Raw genomic sequence first — 17,557 nt, 5'->3', positions numbered from 1 at the left:
CTTTAGAAAAGTGGTTTTGTTGGGTTGGGTTTTTGTTTGGTTGGCTGGTTGTTTGAACTTATTACAGGTTTAAGAATAATGTTTCTTCCCCCTTTCCCTTCACCTGTGTGAACAACTCTCCCTTCTGAGAAAGAGACAAGGACTTGGGAAGAATTTATAGAGCAAGGACACAAAATGTCCTGATTACAGCTTCTCTTGTAAAAGAAGAGCAGGAGGAAACCAGGAGCATCTCTGCAATTGGTTTGACCATCTAAAACTCTCAGGTACAGTGATAACATTTGGATTTCAGGGAGAAATGGCAGAAAGCGTCAGAAGCAGACAGGCAGCAAGAAGCAAGACCTGGAGAACACAAGGAGAGGGGGGATGCCTATGAGCAACGGGGCTGAAATCCCCACGCGTGGACAGAATGAGGGCAGGCGCGTGATGCTTGGCTGTGCCCGCGGTGCTGCGAGGGGCGGCTGGCTGACACAGGGGTGAACCTGCGCCAGCCCCAGGCTGGGACGCGCCGTGCTCTGCACGCTCCATCCATCATGATTAAGCCTCTGGAGTGAGGGTGTGGGAAGCAGCGTAATTGTCACCAATTCTGGTAAAGAATTACGATTTACGGCTTGCGAAGGGTCAGAGTTGGGACAGGAAGCTGACCAGCAACGAAATTACTTTAAATACGTGCTAGCAAAAAAACAACATTACAAATGGCGTGTGCAGGACGGAGGGTGTTGCTTTTGTGTTTGTTTCCCAGTGCAGGTTGCGGTATGTTGGTTCTGTGAAATGAACAGGCTGGTGTAGCTGTCTGGGTTGGCGTTGTCCAGGGCTGCCTGTGCTGCCGTAGAGGTGGGAGAGCGTGCCAAGGTGCAAGCAGGACTGCCCTGCTGCTGGACAGGAGACCGAGGGTGCAAAGCAGGGTCTCGAAACAAAGCTCTGCATCCTCCCAGGTGTGTGCCGTGGTGGTGCCAGCCTCAGGCACAAAACACACACTCGAGGGGTTCGTGCTTTACAGACTAAGTGCTCAGTTGGTGTAGAAACACTGGTCCGGCAGCTGGCGGGCCCGTGCCAGGGTTTTGTCGTGCTGCCCTTTTCGATCCGCTTTCTGCCGGTGAAGGGGCACGGAACCAGCTTCGCCCCGGTAAGTGCCCCCGAGCGGGGCGGCAGCTCCCAGGTGGCTTCCGCGGCTCGGCCCGTGTCCTGTCACGCTGCCATCGAAGCCACCGAGGCCACTGCCTCTCCCAGCGGCCCACCAACCCCTCCCCCGTGCCGGGGGCCCTCAGCGGCCCGGCCCCGGCCCCAGGCCGCCCGCCGCCCCTCCCCGGCCCCGCGACACCCCTCCCCGGGGCGGGGCGGCCGGGGCCGGGCCCGGGGCCGGGGCCGAGGCCGGGGGAAGCCCGGGCCCTCCTCCCTGCCTCCCTGGGCGTCCCGGCCGGCCGGCAGCGGCGTTGCGCAGCTCTCGGGGCGGGCGGCGAGGCGAGGCTGGACGGCCGCGGCAGGGGACGAGGCCGCCCGGGCCGGCGGGGAGCCGCCGGGGCCCGGCGCATGGCGGCGGGGGCGGCCGGGAGCATCACCACGCTGCCGGCGCTGCCCGACGACGGCGGCGGCGGCGCCTTCCCCCCCGGGCACTTCAAGGACCCCAAGCGGCTGTACTGCAAGAACGGCGGCTTCTTCCTCCGCATCAACCCCGACGGCAGGGTGGACGGCGTCCGGGAGAAGAGCGACCCGCACAGTGAGTGCCCGTGCCCGAGCCGCCCCGACCGGGGGGCTGCTGGGGAGCCGGCAGCCGGGAGCCTCCGTGCTTTTGGAGGCTGTGAAGTGGGCACGGGGGTCCCGCCTCCCCCGCCCTGCCGCGGGGAGCGTGCTGGGTGCCTCGGGGTGGGGCGGAGGTGCGGTTCTTCCTGCAGGACCACTCTCGCCGCGCTCCGAGGAGCAGCGGTGTAAGCGTCGCTTCGCACTCGGAGCACCCTTCGGGCTTAAAACACTGCGTGTCGTGACTTTGTTCTTCGCGCCTCCTTCGTAAGGACGCGCAAAACGCAGCTAACCCCCGCGGATTCCGGCAGAAGCACCTCGTCCCCTGGCACCTGGTGTTTGGGGAGGAGGCTCCGAGCAGGGAAGGCAGGCTGCCCGCGGGCTGAGCGGGCGCTGCGGCCGCGGGGCCGTGCCCGGAGCTCGCCTCTGCTTCTGCGCTGCCCGCGGCCCGCTCCCTGGCAGGTGGTCTCGCAGGGAGCACGGGGCAGGTGGCTGTTAGGGAGATGCCTTTTGCAGGCCACAGGGTATCTTGAAAACATTCAGCACGGACTTTTTTTGCTGATGTAACATCAAGTTTTTGAAATGCACGTTGGCTTCAAAGCAGGTGCAAGGGGTTGCTGCTTAGTTGTCTGATTGATTGTCTTAGTGCAGTTCCTGCTTTCAGACAATTTGTTATTTTACAGGGTAGGCACCGTGACCACGCAGTGGCCTGCCCGTGGGCTTTTGGCTTAAAGAGCAGGTGAAATGTCTTACTGTGACTCTTGGTCTGTTTCCAACCTGTTCTCTGAGCAATAGATGCACAGGTGGGGCTAAACTCCAAGAGACGAGGAGGAGAATGATGTGTGGAGGTGGATAAAAAGGCAGCAGAAGTTTCTGAGACTCTTCATATTCCTTTCCAGTTAGAACATTGCGCATCTGAAAAAAAAAGGAAAAAAAAAAGCTTTTTGTACAATTCCAAAGAAGTATTGCAACAGACTGTTCCCGAATAACAGTATTGCTAGGTTGGGCTTCAGTCAGAGGCTATTTTACTTTGTGACTCTTTGGTAAAATTGTTTTACGTAAGATGGGATGGATGAAGATATATATGGAACAGTACATCTAGAGGAAGTTACAATCCCTTGTTAGTCTGACTAATATTCTTAGGAAAAGCTAGGAAACTTTCAGATTTCATCCAGCGTGTTTTGCATTTCTGTCTCTCTCAGGTAGTGGTTTAAAGGGAAGTGTTACTTGATGTTGCATGAACAGTAACAAAATATATCTATTTCCAAAAAAAAAAAAATGCTGTAAACTATTGCACATGGAATTTCCCAATGTTGGTGCCTAAAGCAAGGCATTAATGTACCACATACCAGCCAGTGGTCTGGTCTTCACACGTACCGGTCAGCTACTGCGCAGGATGAAGTCTGTGCCGGAAAGCACACAGTAATATATTCAGCTTGATTTACCTTTTTGTATTTGGGAAATGTGGAAATTCTTAGAGGAAAGAAGTGTGTTTGGTTCATAAAACAGGTCTTCTTACCACAAGAAGTAGCTATGAGAATTTGCTGGAAATTTGACACAAAGCAAGCCGATGACATGGGTACATGCGAGACTGAAGCTAGGTCTCCAGATGCTGTCAGTGCTCCCAGGTGCTTACCTTGTACAGTGCTCTGCTTTTTGTGGTGAAAAAGGCCAGTAGCCCTGCGTGCTGTTCTGTGCTGCCCTGGCTGGGCCAAGCTGCCCTGAATGTTGTTGTCGTTCTTTTTCATCATAAGGCTTGACCGTGATCATCATCCCCCGCCCCCCCCCCCTTTTATTTTTATTGTTCTGCCTGAACAATTCTAGTTTTTTGTTCCTGAGTCTTTCTAATGTGTGTTTTCTTTTCCCATTTAGCCTTATCGATACTAGAGTTTTGAACTGCCTTCTCATGCTGCTTTCCTAGTAGGGAATTATGTTTGAAAATCTTTCTGGTATTGATAATACCTTACTGATTCCATCCTATGCCTTTCCCTTTTAAGTTTCTCTGATTTCCTCTATTTTTTTCCCTGTCATTTCTTTCTGACTCCCATTTTGTATCTCTACCTTTTTCTTCTGTGTTTCTTCACTGTTATCTGCTGATTTGTATTTTTTCCTCTTTCATTGGATGCCTGTCTCTCTTTTTGAAACCCCTTTCTCTTCCTACCCTTTTTCCTGTTTAGTGAATGGTGGCAACAGGTAAAGGAAATCCTGAGTAATTAACAATTGATGTGGCCTCTGCCCTGCTCTGCAGAAAGTCAGCTACTGGGCGCTCTTCAGGTACTCCTTAGTTTTTCACTCTCTGGTCATCTGCAGAAAATGCCTTGTTAAAAAGAACGATTTGTAAGCACGGTACAGCTGGCCACTTCTCCCACCTGGTGGGGCTTGCTTCCAACAGTTGCCTATGTGCACAGGAATGCCACCACACGTGAGCTGCTCCTCTCCTTTTTTCCCTGGCATCAGGCTTTGCAGGGACACTTGCTCGGGGACAGTCCCGCTCCCTCCTCCTTTCCTTGCTATCAGAAAACAGCTTTTTTTTTTTTTTTTTTTCCTGGAAGAAGTCAGTTCTCAGAAGCAGAGAAATTAGTGCTTGGCACGTCAGTGAGGCGTGTTGCTACGACATTACGTTGGTCACATCTCTAGCATCTTGGTTTTAAGTACGTCATTCAATACAAATCTGTACAGTGTTGAACTCTGATCTGGTGAACGCTGCTCTGTGGAAGTCCCTCTGAAATCTTGTGGTATTCCTGGCGGGTCACGTTGGCATGACAGATGGCAAAGAGAAGACGTAAATCTAAGACAATGTGAAAAGACTTTAAAAAAATTAGCAAAGAAAATATACACCTCAAATCATGAAGGCTTTATAGGTTTAAATAAAAGGTTTTATAAGATGATTTTGAAAAAAAAGAAATGTATTGGGTGCCGAGAATTTGGTTTAGAAAACTAGTTAAAGGACAGTTAGGAGAGATTCTTGTGGTAACTGCTATTACAAAGTAATTATACAAAATAGCATTTGATTAGCACGTCCTCATTTTTACTTTTAAAGGGAACCCTTGTTTTAGAAGGTGAATGACTCTACGTTTCAGACCCAAGTCTAATACTGTAAACAAATTTCCATTATCCATGTCCTTTTTTGCCTCCCCCGTTCTGCCGCAAACACTAAGGACAGCTTGTTCGAAGTATATAGTCTGTTTTATGTCTTGGCATCAAGAGTTTTGACTGTTTTACACTCACCCCATTCACTTGGGTTTATTCATGATTGCGTCGTCAGTGAAACGGAGGAATGGAAGTTTATGCCCTGTGTGCTGGAGGAGAGGAGTCATATGATTCACGCAGCGAAAGAGCAGGACAATACATCTGCGATGGTCGATATTGCCACATCAGATGCGTGCTGCACAGTGACATCAGTGAAGTGCCCCTTTGGACACACCCGAGGGATTTCTGTTGAGTTTTTTTCCCCCAAAGAGGTATGTTTCAGACAAACAGAAAACAGAAGGCACTTCCTTAGGGTTTTGTTGTGTAAAGCAAAACAAAGAAACATGTCTTGTTGTTGATCAACAACTTTTGGTTTATATTGTGGAAGAAGTACAAAGAAGCAGTCGTCTTGGAGAGGCTTTCAGAAACTCTCCGGAGGTGTTTGCCTTGAAGAGACTGCAGTGCTGGTGACGGGGGAAAGCAAGGGGAATGGGAAAGGAGCGCTTAGCCATACATTTTATGAAATGTCTCATAGCACAGCTGGTTTCCCTTCAGTTTCCCTCGCTGAGGAATGGTCGGCATTTGTATATTTCCATAATTTCTCAAGCTGCTCTATTTCATGACAAGTATAAAACAAGGCATCCAAGGAATCCTGAGCCATTTTCGTCCACTTGTTAATGAGATGACAAGGCTCCAGTCAGTCACTCACAAGGGATTCAGCAGCGTGAGCTTTATCGACCCTGCAAATGTCCGAAATACCTTCTTTCTGCTCAGTACCTAATTACCTTTCCAAAAATATGTCAAGAAAATGTAAAATAGGGTAATATTGGTCCAGGAAAATTTCTTCTGAAGAAAGTTCTTTTCGTAAGTAGTTGTTAATGTTATGAGTTATTTGCATCATAACATTTAAATGGTTAAGCCCTAAAGGTTTGTAAAATAATATATTGAAGTATATGCTTTTAGAGCATAGCAGCTTAGTGAGGAAGATACAAAACTTACTGGAAAATCATGCAAATGGAAGAAAACGAGCTAAGTGGTTTAGTGTAATGGTTCAGTACCCAATGCTGAGTTTTATATAGCTGCTTAAGTTATTTAGGACTCAGAAGATCTCTCCTGTTTTGGTGTCCATGGATGTGGCCAGAACTATTAACAGGGCATCCTGTTCCAAATCCTATCGGTAGGTGAGAGTTGACTTTTTTTTTTTTTTAAATCTGGCCCTAAATCTAAACATCTGAATATATTGCTTCTACCCAAGTCTCTCTGAAAGCAGACTTATTTTGCATTACCTTTGATCTATTGCACAGACCTTAGCTGTTGTGCCAAACACTAATGCTTTGCGACATATTCAAGACAGAAATTCTTCCCAGCTCTCGGATGTAGTTGGCTCTAGGGAATGAGGTAGCACAGAGCCTGCATGCAGGAAAGTTGGGAGTATGTTTCCTGTGTGTCTTTGGCTTACTTTATTTGTCATTGAAATACTGGCATAATGTTTTCTCCACGGCGCTGCAAGGTAAAATAATTAAATGAGGGACAGACTGCCTACGTTGGCTTGGCACACCGAGGCAAGCATGCTGCCAAGGGATGGGATGGATGTTCCCTCATCTGTCATCACGTCTGCTAATCCTCTTACTCAAAATTGGGCAACTTTTACCTACCCCAGAGGTGTGTGGTTGAGTAGCGGGTGCGCTCTGAAGATGGAGTGTGGCAAATGAGAGATGCCCCCAGGCAGGCAGGGAGTTGTCCTGTCTCCTACCTGTTTTGTGCCTGGGTTGGATAACGCTGGTTGGAGCATGGAAGGTTCCCAGGGCACGGCTGTCCACGGGTACACTAGAGGGCAGGATTTAGCCCTTAAAAGTTCTTACGGGCTTTACAGATTGGGAGTGCTTAAGGTACTTAAATACTCATGTTAACAGAAAAAACAGTCCAACTCATGCGTAGCCATTACGCAGCTATAATGAATGGCAAATGCAGATAATATGTAGGATTCTGACAGAATACACTCAAATTATGGAGGTACTCACAGAAATGCAAGTTTTTGCAAAAGCTATCTTTATGGTCCCCTTCTGTGGATATATTAAGGCTTTTGGTAAAAACTCTGCAGCTACACAAGTATAATATTTGGTGAAGACACAGTGAAGACTTTCGGATGTTTGTCAACTTGATAAAATAGAGCTACATACTCTTGAATTGCTCATCAAGCAAATGAGATCAAGCAGCTGCTAATGTTGTTTGTTTTTTTGGCTAATAGATGCTCAGAATTTTGCAGCTGGTCCTAAAATGTTTATCTTGTGGTGGAGGTATGTTGAAAAACATTTTACAGAAGGTCAAGTATTTTAGTAGTGATTTTTATATGTGATTTCTTTTGATTTACTAGATCAAGAGCAAAAATTGCAGTTATCAAGTTAAAAGCTGTTTGTTTTTTTCTCTTTTTTTTTTCCTAATGCAAGTTTGGCGTATATTACCAAGGATTTTTTAAAAGGTGTTCAAGTTCGTCTTCCGTAATAAAAGCAAGAGGAGTGCCAAGTGCGCAGGCAGTTGAGTGGGCAAGAAGAGATTTAGCATTGGTTTTGGGCAGCTGAATTAACAGTCACAGGAAAAGCCTGGAAAAATGCCCTAGTTTCTTGTTCAGTTTCGACAGAATACGTACACCTATTGTATTTTCTGAAAGGCAGGGACCTGCACCACCCCTGTTTTGGGGGGACAGAATTCTATTTAATTATTCTTCAATTAATTAATCTTTCAATCTGAATTTTAAATCGTCATCTTTTCACTGACATCTTGTTTTGTAAGCTACTCCCAGCTCCCTTAGTTTGCCATCATATGTGGCAAGCAGTTTATAAAAGTAATTATCCAGCGGTTTCAGCACATTTAAGGCTGTTAACGTGCTGAAGTGAAACTTGTAATGAGACAGTTTCTTTGAAAGTTTTTTTTTCCCTGAGCTCAGTATTTTTTCCCTTTTTCTTTGTTTTTATTCCCCAGAAAAATATTTTCTGGTATTTCCTCATTCGTTCAAGCAGTTAGAACTAAATCAGTGAATCTATCCGTAACTTGTGATTTGTGAAATTTGTATTCTGATCATTGCTTTTTTCTTTTAACACTCTTGGGAGCATTCTTCTCCGATCACTGGCTGTGTGTTTCAAAATACTTGGGAAGTGATCAGCTGTACTACTGATGTATAACCCTAGAAATGGGGGAGCTTTTTGACTGTTTGTAGCATCGTGTTTGGCATAATTACCTACTAAAACCAGAATGAGCTATATAACCGTAGTGTAATTGGGGAAAAAAAAAATGAATCCTGAGGATGCTCAAATTATTGTTCCTGAAAAAGCAGATAGTTGCATGAAATCTCTGATTTGGATATTTATACTAAGTGATATTTGAAATATTTATGGCACAACTTTTGAAGCCCAGAAGCTTGTAATGGGATTGCATTTCAAGTCTGATTGGGAGTAAATAACCTTTACTCTTATTACTATCCATTTAAGACGGTGCATTTCAAAATAAAGTAGCTGTCATTATTTATCTTTTTCAGTATCTTGTTTTGTGACAATATGTGGGTAAACTGGAGTTCCTGCCTGCCTCTTCTGCTGCCTCCTGACTTTTCAATAAAAATATCTAAAGGGTGACTGTCCGGAGTGCTGATGCCATTTCAGGATTATTATCTTATGTATTTGTTTTGTTTATGCAGGGTAGGGTCAGATTCTGACTACAGGCTGATATGCTCGTCCGAGTGTATAAATGAGATGATGTCTACAAAGCTGGGTGGAGGTCATTTTACACAAACTACCATGGTACACTTCTGGTTGAGTGATCCTGTATGAAATTATCACTCATGTTTGACTTTTAGAGCTCAAAACCACATTTCTTGAGTCATTCAAAGGGGAAAGATATTAAGGATTGAAGGAGAAGGCAAATTAGGAACTAGACTCTGTAGTCATTTGCAATAACAATATGATGTCGGGTGATGTTCCTGTGTTATGGAGCTTGTAGCTTACCTTTTGTGATGAGACGTGAGCAGGTTTCATAAAACGGTAGTCATCTGGATTCCAGCTGTAATGTGAAAGTCACAAAATCCTGATACTCCTGGCTATAAAATCCTGCATGGTGGTGTGTTTTGTAAAAGCAAGGAGAGCTATCAGCTGCGATACAGCTTGAAATACCTGTAGTCTGTTTCTCAGATCTTTCCTTTCTGCTCTCCAGCTGACCAGTGTGGTGCCCATGATGCTCGGTGCCCCCATGGAAAAGTTTTTGCACCAGTGTGTTTTATTAATACAAGTCCTCTTGCCATCCTGTGTGTGGTGTAGCCCTGGGGTTATTTTTCCTGATAAAGGGTGTCCTTAACACTCTAAATGTACTGGCAAAATAGGTGAGGCTCTGGAAGCAGGCGGCACAGCATCTTGGCCGCTGTGTGGTATGCCTTGTTGGGGGAAATGTCGGTAGCACCTCTTGAGACTGGCACCATTTTTTTTTGGCAGACTCTATCTTTTCTTGGTGATTCTGGATACTGGGGAGTAAGTACTCAAGTCTCCTGGGTATTTCAAATTTCTGCTTTTTGCTTTTATTTTAATCTTTTTTTTCCTTCCTCAGTGTTGTATTTGAACGTCACCTGTTACTCTGTCAGTGCTGACTGACCAGGAGGTCCTCTGGCTAGATACTTTGGCTGACCTAAGGAGTCTCTGCTGCTAAAAGGGGTGGTCTCTTCCCTTTCCCCCTGCCCAGCTTCAGCTGTGCTATAGTTGGCACCACTTCTAGCACCGAGTTTACCAGCAGGCCAGAGGTTGCACCTCTGTTATGTTTCAGGTTAGAATAGTCATTTTAGGACTGTTTTACAGTGAGTGTTTGCATGGGCCCACAGCTCTGGGAAGAGCAGGACTGACTGATATTTCTGGATGTAGATTTCGCACCTGTAGAGTAGTTTTGTGCAATGCTTCCCTAGGACAGTCCTGTTGATATCTATGGGTATCAACACCTAAGAGGGATACCTAAGAGAGAGGGATACAAAAACGAAAGCATACTTTAGTGTGAAGAAGCAGGCAGCAAGGGTCATATAGAAGATGTATGGGGAGAGGCTGTCATCTGTGCTGGCAGGTCTCTTAGGGTAGCCTGCTGCACAGACGTGTCAGGCAGAGCAGTTTCTGGGAAATAGCATGTGGATTCAGTCCATAGGCATTCACTAACTTGAGTGGAGCAATTGGGATGAACAGCTAAACATGCATCTGGCCTTGCCTCTCAATATGTATATGTGAAGGATTCACTTCATGGTTTTACAAGTGGTTACAGGATCCGTATGGACGTTTTACTGACAGAAATGTAGTTTATTTGGGAAAATTGAGGGGAAGAAAAGGCCCACAATGTTCATGTCCTTAGAAGATTAATAAAAGCTGAAGTGGTCTACAGCGCTGTCCCGTGTTTGCAGTTTTAACTTATCACCAAGAAGAAAATGTAGTTGTTTGGAGGGAGAGACATCAGGCCTGCCTGGTGGCTTGGTGTGGCACAAGGTGAGACGGTGCTGTTGGTGGTGCCTGTAGCCATAGGATACATTGGGGACATGCTTTTTGCAGTTAAGTCAGGAGCAGTGTGGAGATTTAAACCAGCAAACAGGGTGAAACCCACACAGTAGTGGTAGTGGGCTGGCTGAAGCAGCAGTGAGCGGAGCAGGCCTGTTCTTACAGGCTGCAGATTGTGAAGTCTCTCTTCTCCCGTCAGGACAGTGCTTGTGTCCCCTCCAGTATGATATGAAGGTGTTCAGAATAAGCAGTGCACACTGGGTTTTTATTTGGAAGAAGTGGAGGACAGGGAAGTGACTTTGTCATGAGTCTTTCTGTGAAGACTCTGGTTCGCTGTTATTTTGGGTTGGCAGTGATTGACAGCTGCTGTCCTTTGTTGGCCTCATGGTGTGCAGCCTGAGGGTGCGTTATTTAAATGCCAGCATAGGGTGGGTACACAGCCTGATGGACGGGGATAAAATAGATGGAGGATGAAGTAAGGCTCTGGGCTCAGCGTTGTCTTTGCATTGTCCCTGCAGCAAACTAGGTGAACAGGCACCAGTGAAATGCCGCGTGCATGTGTGTGGATTTTGATTGCTTTTACTTGACTTCTCACAAATATTTATTGAAGGGTCAGCAGTTGATTCTGGTAAGCCATCTTTTCATCGGTACTGGAGACTGGGGAAGTGCAAAAACCAACATGGTAACTGTCTCTTACCCTTTTGGCTGGATTCAGAGCAAATAGCTCCAAAGGGCAACTTTTCAGCTCCTTATCTATCAGCTTGTTGTTTATTCCTCCTCCCTTCAGCTGTGCTGTGTCCCTGGCACCCTGAATGCATGATGCAGTTCCTCTTTTACCACTGTTTCAGACTCTCCTGAAATCCAGCTGATGATTCTTCTTGGCATTTTTGAAATCCAGCTTTTCCTTTCCATCTGTAACACTTGAAGCTTGTTATATCTATGAGGTACTATCTCATACTGCTGCATATGAGGTATCTGTCTCATACTGCTGCTGTGACAGCCTTTCCCTTTCATCTCATCTGAATCAGTTGTCCACTGCTCTGACATCCCTAAAATACTGTGTGCTGCTGAATACTTACTGTGTGAGCATATGAGCACTGAAAAATACCTTTTAAAAGTGCTGTTTTACCTTCTCTGTCTTCCGAGTGATGTTCTTTGCCTCACCTCATTTTGTCACTGCTTTTATGTGTGTTTGTTTTGCTGCAAGTGAAAGACAGTTCATAGCTGTCATGACTTTAGTGAACACATGATAGGCATAAAGAGCTTAAATTCTACAAGTTCCATATGCATCTGCTGACATTACTCAGTGATGTTACGTGGGCTAGACTGTTACAGCAGCTTTGCTTTAAAGCTGAACGACTGAAAGTGGTTATTTTACCATTTACTTTTGTGAATGCTAAATTCACAGTTTAAAGTTTAAAGAAAGCAGTTTAAAGAAACGTGAAGAATTACCTTGTTCTTGTTAAAAACAGGTCCTTCAGAAAAAGTCCTAAAAAACGTGTGTACGTGCATTCATGGGTTTGATAATGAAACCCTAAAACATTGTTCTCCATCAAGTATTTGGGGTAAAGCCATTGGTACTTAGAGGTCGGGTTTTATTACCAGTACCCAGTAATGGTTCTTTGGTAAAGCTGGCAATTTTTTCTGCTTGGTTTTGACCTCCTGACTTGAAGTGATGCACTCAGTTCATCTGCAGTGACAAGGAGACTGCAAACAGTGGCAGCTAAGTATTTAGAATACCTTTATAAGATGGTGCATTTGCAGTGCTGGCACTTGAAATCCTTATGTAATGCCAAGCGATCGCTGTTTACTTGACTCAGCAGCACAAAATACTCGAATTGTGTTTTGTAAGCAGCACATGGGAACTCCAGAAGTGTCACATTATTCTGAAATTATTCTTCTGCAGGATGACTTTACCATCTGTTACCTGAAGTTTGTAGGGAGCGTTTGAGGATGCTGCGCGTTTGGTAATCGGTGTTTCCTGAGGAGGATTCCCAGTGTGATAGGTTAGGTAGAGTCAGATATTTGTGGGAATTGGAGGTGGGGTGTGAATGAAAATAGATGGAGAACCTGAACAAGGAAATAATTTTCATTGTGCTCAGTATTTGTAATGCTTTGATTAAAGCTCCTAAGGCCTGTGAATGCCCGCTTTGTGTGGTAGGCTGGTTTAAGGGCTTGATACCCAGTTCCACAAGTTGTTATTCCGTTTAAAGCCTTGGATTTACTCTTAAGTGTAACCGGAACTTTTCAGAGTGCTCATAGTTCAGGAGTGTATATTTTTGTTGTGGATGTTTACATTTTAAAGACCTTAGGTCTGTCTGCAAGTGGTTTTATGCCTCTGGCTCGCAAAAAGGAAAAAGATACACTTGGGATGCTGTCATGCGAAAGCGAAGAAATGTGCCTTTGTACGGGAGCGTGACTCACTGTTTCTCGGTGTGACACTTCGTTTGCTCGAGTTTTTTTGGTGGCTGTTCTGCGGTTTTTGTTTTTGAAAAGACCGCCTCTTCTGCCGAGGCTCGCTTGCTGTTTACGCGTGTTTCTCCTGTCTGCCCTGCACACGTGTTTGGGGGTTTAGGCGGCGTCTGCTTCAGCAGCTCTGCCCGTGGCGGGGTTCTTTTACAACCACCCTATGAAAGCGAGCAGAGAATTGCTTTCACGTTTGCAGTCTCCGGACTGGGGATGCCTTGTATGCAAAGCTTGTCGGCCAGCGGAAGGCATTAATATGCCTGTGAGAAAGGCACGTCAGAAAGGGTTGTAGGCTACGTATGGGAGAAATGCAGCCAAAGATGTTTCTAATTCCTAGAAATAAGGTTCAGTGGGCATCACCGGCACGTGGGCTGAGGTTTGGATCTGACCCACAGGGCAGTTTTGCCTGGCTCTGGAAATGCCAAAGTGGGGGGTATTAATCTGTGTGTGTGTGTGTGTGTGTGTGTGTGTACACGTGTGTCTTTGAACCTGCCCTTGGGTTTGGGAGGGTTTAGGATGCTAGGTGTGGAGCAAGCATGCCCGACTGCTCCTCGCTTGAGCACCTGGCTGGGGATAGAAGCTGCGCCAAGCACGAAGGAATCGGCAGCTTCTGCCACCAAGTACGCGGGAGGGCGTTGCATTTAGCAACACATCGTCCACTGCTATTTTGCTCCTTGTTTTCTGAACTTCTTCGCATTTCTGATATTTATTCCCTCCAAAGGTGAACCGCTGCCACAGCAGCGAGGCAGCAGAATCGTCGCTGCTCTGTTCCTTTCTGAGCCGCAGGAGGACAACCGGCGTGGGGCTGGCGCAACAGCTTCACCACGGCGGTGTCGTTCGGGGGCCTCATGGAAGGGTTTTCCTTACAGGGCCTCTGCAAATATGTTGGAGATGGGCCCTGAGCCTTTGGCTTGGATTTAGCTTTTCCGTAGCAGCAGAGGCTGCAGTAATACTAGTCATTGATCCAGGGACGTGCAGCCTGGGGCTTTTTGGGGGGTACAGAAACTCTCCCTTCTTGTAAACCGAGAGCGAGGTGTTTGGCTCATGACCTTTGCAGTTCAAACAAAGCAGCTGTATACTAGTGAAAACAGGGTTGTGGCAGTGTTGGATTCCTCCTCTTTTTCCAGGGTCCCTGAGCTGCTCTGTTACTTGCTGCATCTGGGTACTGTGTGTTTGCTCTCGAGATGTACACTATGTGCACATAAGCTCTTGGAGCATTAGCTGGCCATTGTTTTGGGGCCCAGCTTCCCCTTGGTGAAGCGTTGTCCTTCCGTTGTCCTTCCTCCCAGGGAGCTAGTAGTGATGTAGTCATGAAAAGAGCTTCCCTCTCCTCCTGTGTTGAGAAGGCAGCTCAAGTGAGAGAGAGGCAGAATAAGGAGAGCTGTATGTGTGCAATAACCCTGATGTTCGTGTCTGGGACAGGCAGAGGGCGATGTCTGGGGTCCTCCAGGGAAGGGTGGCCATGCTGGAAGCGGACATCCCAGTTGCCTGGTCCAGCCCTGGGAGCAGCATTTTGGGGTGGGGAGAAAACTCTGCAGAGCATGAAACTACCTTCTGCGTGTGTGTGTGCGGGGGGCACCATGAATTTGTCTTGCAGCAGGACGAGGTGTGACTGCAGGAAATGTCAGTGAGCCCTCATGAGCTCGGGTTTAGCTTGTGTGTTTGGCTGTAGTGGAAACGTGGTGGCAGGGCTTTCACCGTGAAGTGACAGAGGAGGTGGGGGTAGATAAGGTTCTGTCGGACCTGCATTTGGTGCGGTTCTGTGAGGCCACGGGTATGCCTGCACTCAAGTCTGCAGTGATCTCTGCTAGGTTGATTTGTAGTGCAGGAGTAGCTTAGGCTTTAATCACACCTTCATTTGCTGTGCAAGCGTAACCGAAGCCAGGAGCTCCTGGCATACTTTTATTTTAGGGTTGCCCTGGTGTAGTAGGCAGATTTCCCATTTCCTTGTGAAGCAGTAGGAAAAAGGAGATGTTACGAATCCCTGTGGCTAACACATCGCAAATCCCACTTCCTTGAGGTGCAGGGCTTTGCCTCGAGCTGCAGTACTGCACCCTCAGGTACTGCATGCCTACCTGCCCCTTCTCGTTGCTGTTTGCTCTTTACATCTCTCTTTTTTTTTCCTAACATTTTTCTGTTCCTTTCTTTCCCTGCTGTGACCCTTGCTTTCCCTCTTCCTTTGTGATATACTGTGGCATCTTAGCCAGTGCAGCTGCTCTGAGCAAAACAACAGCACACGCCGTGGCGCCCAGTGCGTGCCCCAGGCAAGGAGCTCGGGATGCAGGAGGCTGGCGGCACTGCTCCGCCGCAGCTGCCAGCACACGTCTGACTGGGAGTGCGTGAGAAAGGTGGTACTGGCTCAGCAGCGAGTGACTTCCAGAATGGGCAGCTCCCTCCCTCCTTCTGAACTATTAGGTTGCTAGATTTTGCCAAGACCTTCTAAACAAACAGATTTTCAAGGAGTTTTTTGGATGACCCCTTCATGATGCAGAGTAATGAGACCATTTGGGATCATTTAAGTCAGTGCAGTATTATTTGGTCTGGGCCATTACAGAACCTTTGTGGGGTTGGGAGAAGGAGAAGTCCCGTAAAAGGACTTTAAGAGCTTTCATCTTACACGTAACATTTCAGTTCTGGCACTCAGGACAATAAAAGACCTTTTGGAAAATGTACACAGCTGCTGCATTCTCCACATCTGCAAGCGTCTTTTCTGTCTGCGTTGTGCTACTTTGCCATACAGCTCGTTACTGGACTACACAGAACTGAATTGGAAATTCTTTCTGAGCTCTTTAAGCAAGTGTGGGGAAGATGCAGTTAGTGCAGAGATGTGATGGAAGCCCTGCCAACCACAGGGCTATTGAATACCACTTTTCAGCTTTCGTATTCTTAGAAAAGCTTCTCGTAATTGTGAAATAAATGCCCATTTACAACCCTTTCTCAGATATACTGGCCAGTTTAACCCGCAACTTGTCAATCTGCCCTGACCATGCATCCTTGGTCACATAGGTGCAATTATAATCTTTTGTCCATGGTCTGCTAATAACACAAACACGTGCAGGAGTCTCTGCTTGCTGGTTGCAGGGCAGTAACGTATCACTTGCTATGGGATCTGGGCCTGATCTTGGGGGGTGGGGGGGGGAAATTCTTGACCTTGCTGAAGATGCACATCAGGGAGTGGCCTTGAAGAGGTTTGGTCTCTTTGGATTGCCTTAGAATTAAAAAAAAAAAAAAAAAAAGGCCACTAACTCCTTCTGTCTTTCACATCTTTCAGATGCCAGTGAGAATCCCTTTGCCTGAGTGTCACTAGTTGAAGAGTGCACCTGAACATTTCCTGTGGTAATGGAAAGGAGGCTGGCCAAAACAAACAAACAAACAAAAGTTTATTTTTTTTCTTGTATAATCATTTGTGTATATATACATCAGTGTATACATATTGTCTTCTCACAACACGCAGAGGCTGTGTTAACAACGTCCCACCTCTGTCCTGTTTTAATACTAGTGGAATGCGCTCAAGCCGCATCCAGAGTGATGTGTTTTCCTTGTTAATGGCTGCTTACATAATCTGCTGTATAGAGATGGAGATAGCATGATGAGCAAGGAGTCATATAGCAAAATCAAAATCAGTACTGGCAGCTCTGAGGATGAGGTTACCCGTACAGCTCTAGAAGGCATCACTAAGCCCTTAGTGATGGCTCGGATGTGCATGTCAGACAGCTGGGTGCTGGGTTAGGGCTCCTTTTTCCCAGTCAGACCCGCTGGAAAAATGTCCTGTCAAAAATGAATGTGGTCAGAATTTTCATAGGACCTAGAATTCCTGTGTTTTGGCTCAGCTATTGTTCACGTACGTTTACAACCACTTTCCACAGCACCCTCCTACGTTCTCCATTTGTCTGTTGCATCGAGATGCGGAGGTTGCTGTGGATCCCTGTGGGAGAGCTCAGGCTCAGTTAGCTCTCAGCTCAGCTGCCAATAAAGTGCAGAATTGCTGTACTTTGGAAATGGGATGCACCACCCTGAGCAGCTGGAGAAGGGATTTGAATGCAGTCTGCCTGTGGAAAGCACTTTGCAGCTCCAGAGGATGACAGACTGAGATTTTTTGTTTTTTTGTATGGGAATCCTTTTGCAAAACTTGGGAGATACAAAAATAAAAATAGAGAAATAAATATGAAGACATAAATAGAGAAAATAAAAATAGAGAAATAAAAATTTCTGGACCCATAACTAAAAAAATATCTCCTTTGCATGTTTCCCTGTGATGAACACTTGAAGATCTTTTTAAGATCTTACAGGGGCTTGGCAGTGCTGCTGCTGTCTGGGTGAGGTAACTGCAGAAGGGTTGTGGCCAGTTTGTGGCAGCCTACCTCTGGGTTTACTTTGGCGCATGAGAATTGGAAAACGTGGCTCCAAGGAGAGCAGTGTGAAGGGATCTCCTGATTACCTGTAGGGTGAGCAAGGAGAGATTTGTTCATCGTGTACCTTCTTACAGTTCTTTTCCCTACAGTTGGAAAGTTTATCAACACTGTTTGCTTTGGGCCAGGTATTGCTGTAAGAAACAACTTTCTGGTTAAGGACATGTTTACTGCAGTCTGTCCCAAAGGTAATAAATATCTATCAATTACTTTAATTTTGTCTTTCTGTGGCTAGTTATCTTTCTGTCGTAC

The 17,557-nt window shown here is 46.3% G+C and overlaps 1 protein-coding gene across 1 annotated transcript in view; it reads left to right on the top strand.

Annotated features, from left to right (window-relative positions):
- Positions 1-1,331: 1,331 nt before the first annotated feature.
- Positions 1,332-17,557, top strand: part of FGF2 (fibroblast growth factor 2) — a 32,782-nt gene continuing 16,556 nt past the window's right edge. Inside the window, exon 1 of the mRNA XM_083833792.1 lies at positions 1,332-1,714. Coding sequence (XP_083689918.1) covers positions 1,528-1,714 — 187 coding nt within the window. The 5' untranslated portion in view covers positions 1,332-1,527. The remainder of the gene's footprint in view (positions 1,715-17,557) is intronic.

This window comes from Anser anser (genome assembly GCF_964211835.1).
Source record: "Anser anser genome assembly, chromosome: 4".
NCBI classification, from domain to species: Eukaryota; Metazoa; Chordata; class Aves; order Anseriformes; family Anatidae; genus Anser; species Anser anser.
Note: the sequence above shows the minus strand (reverse complement) of the source record. Positions and strands in the feature narration are given on the sequence as shown.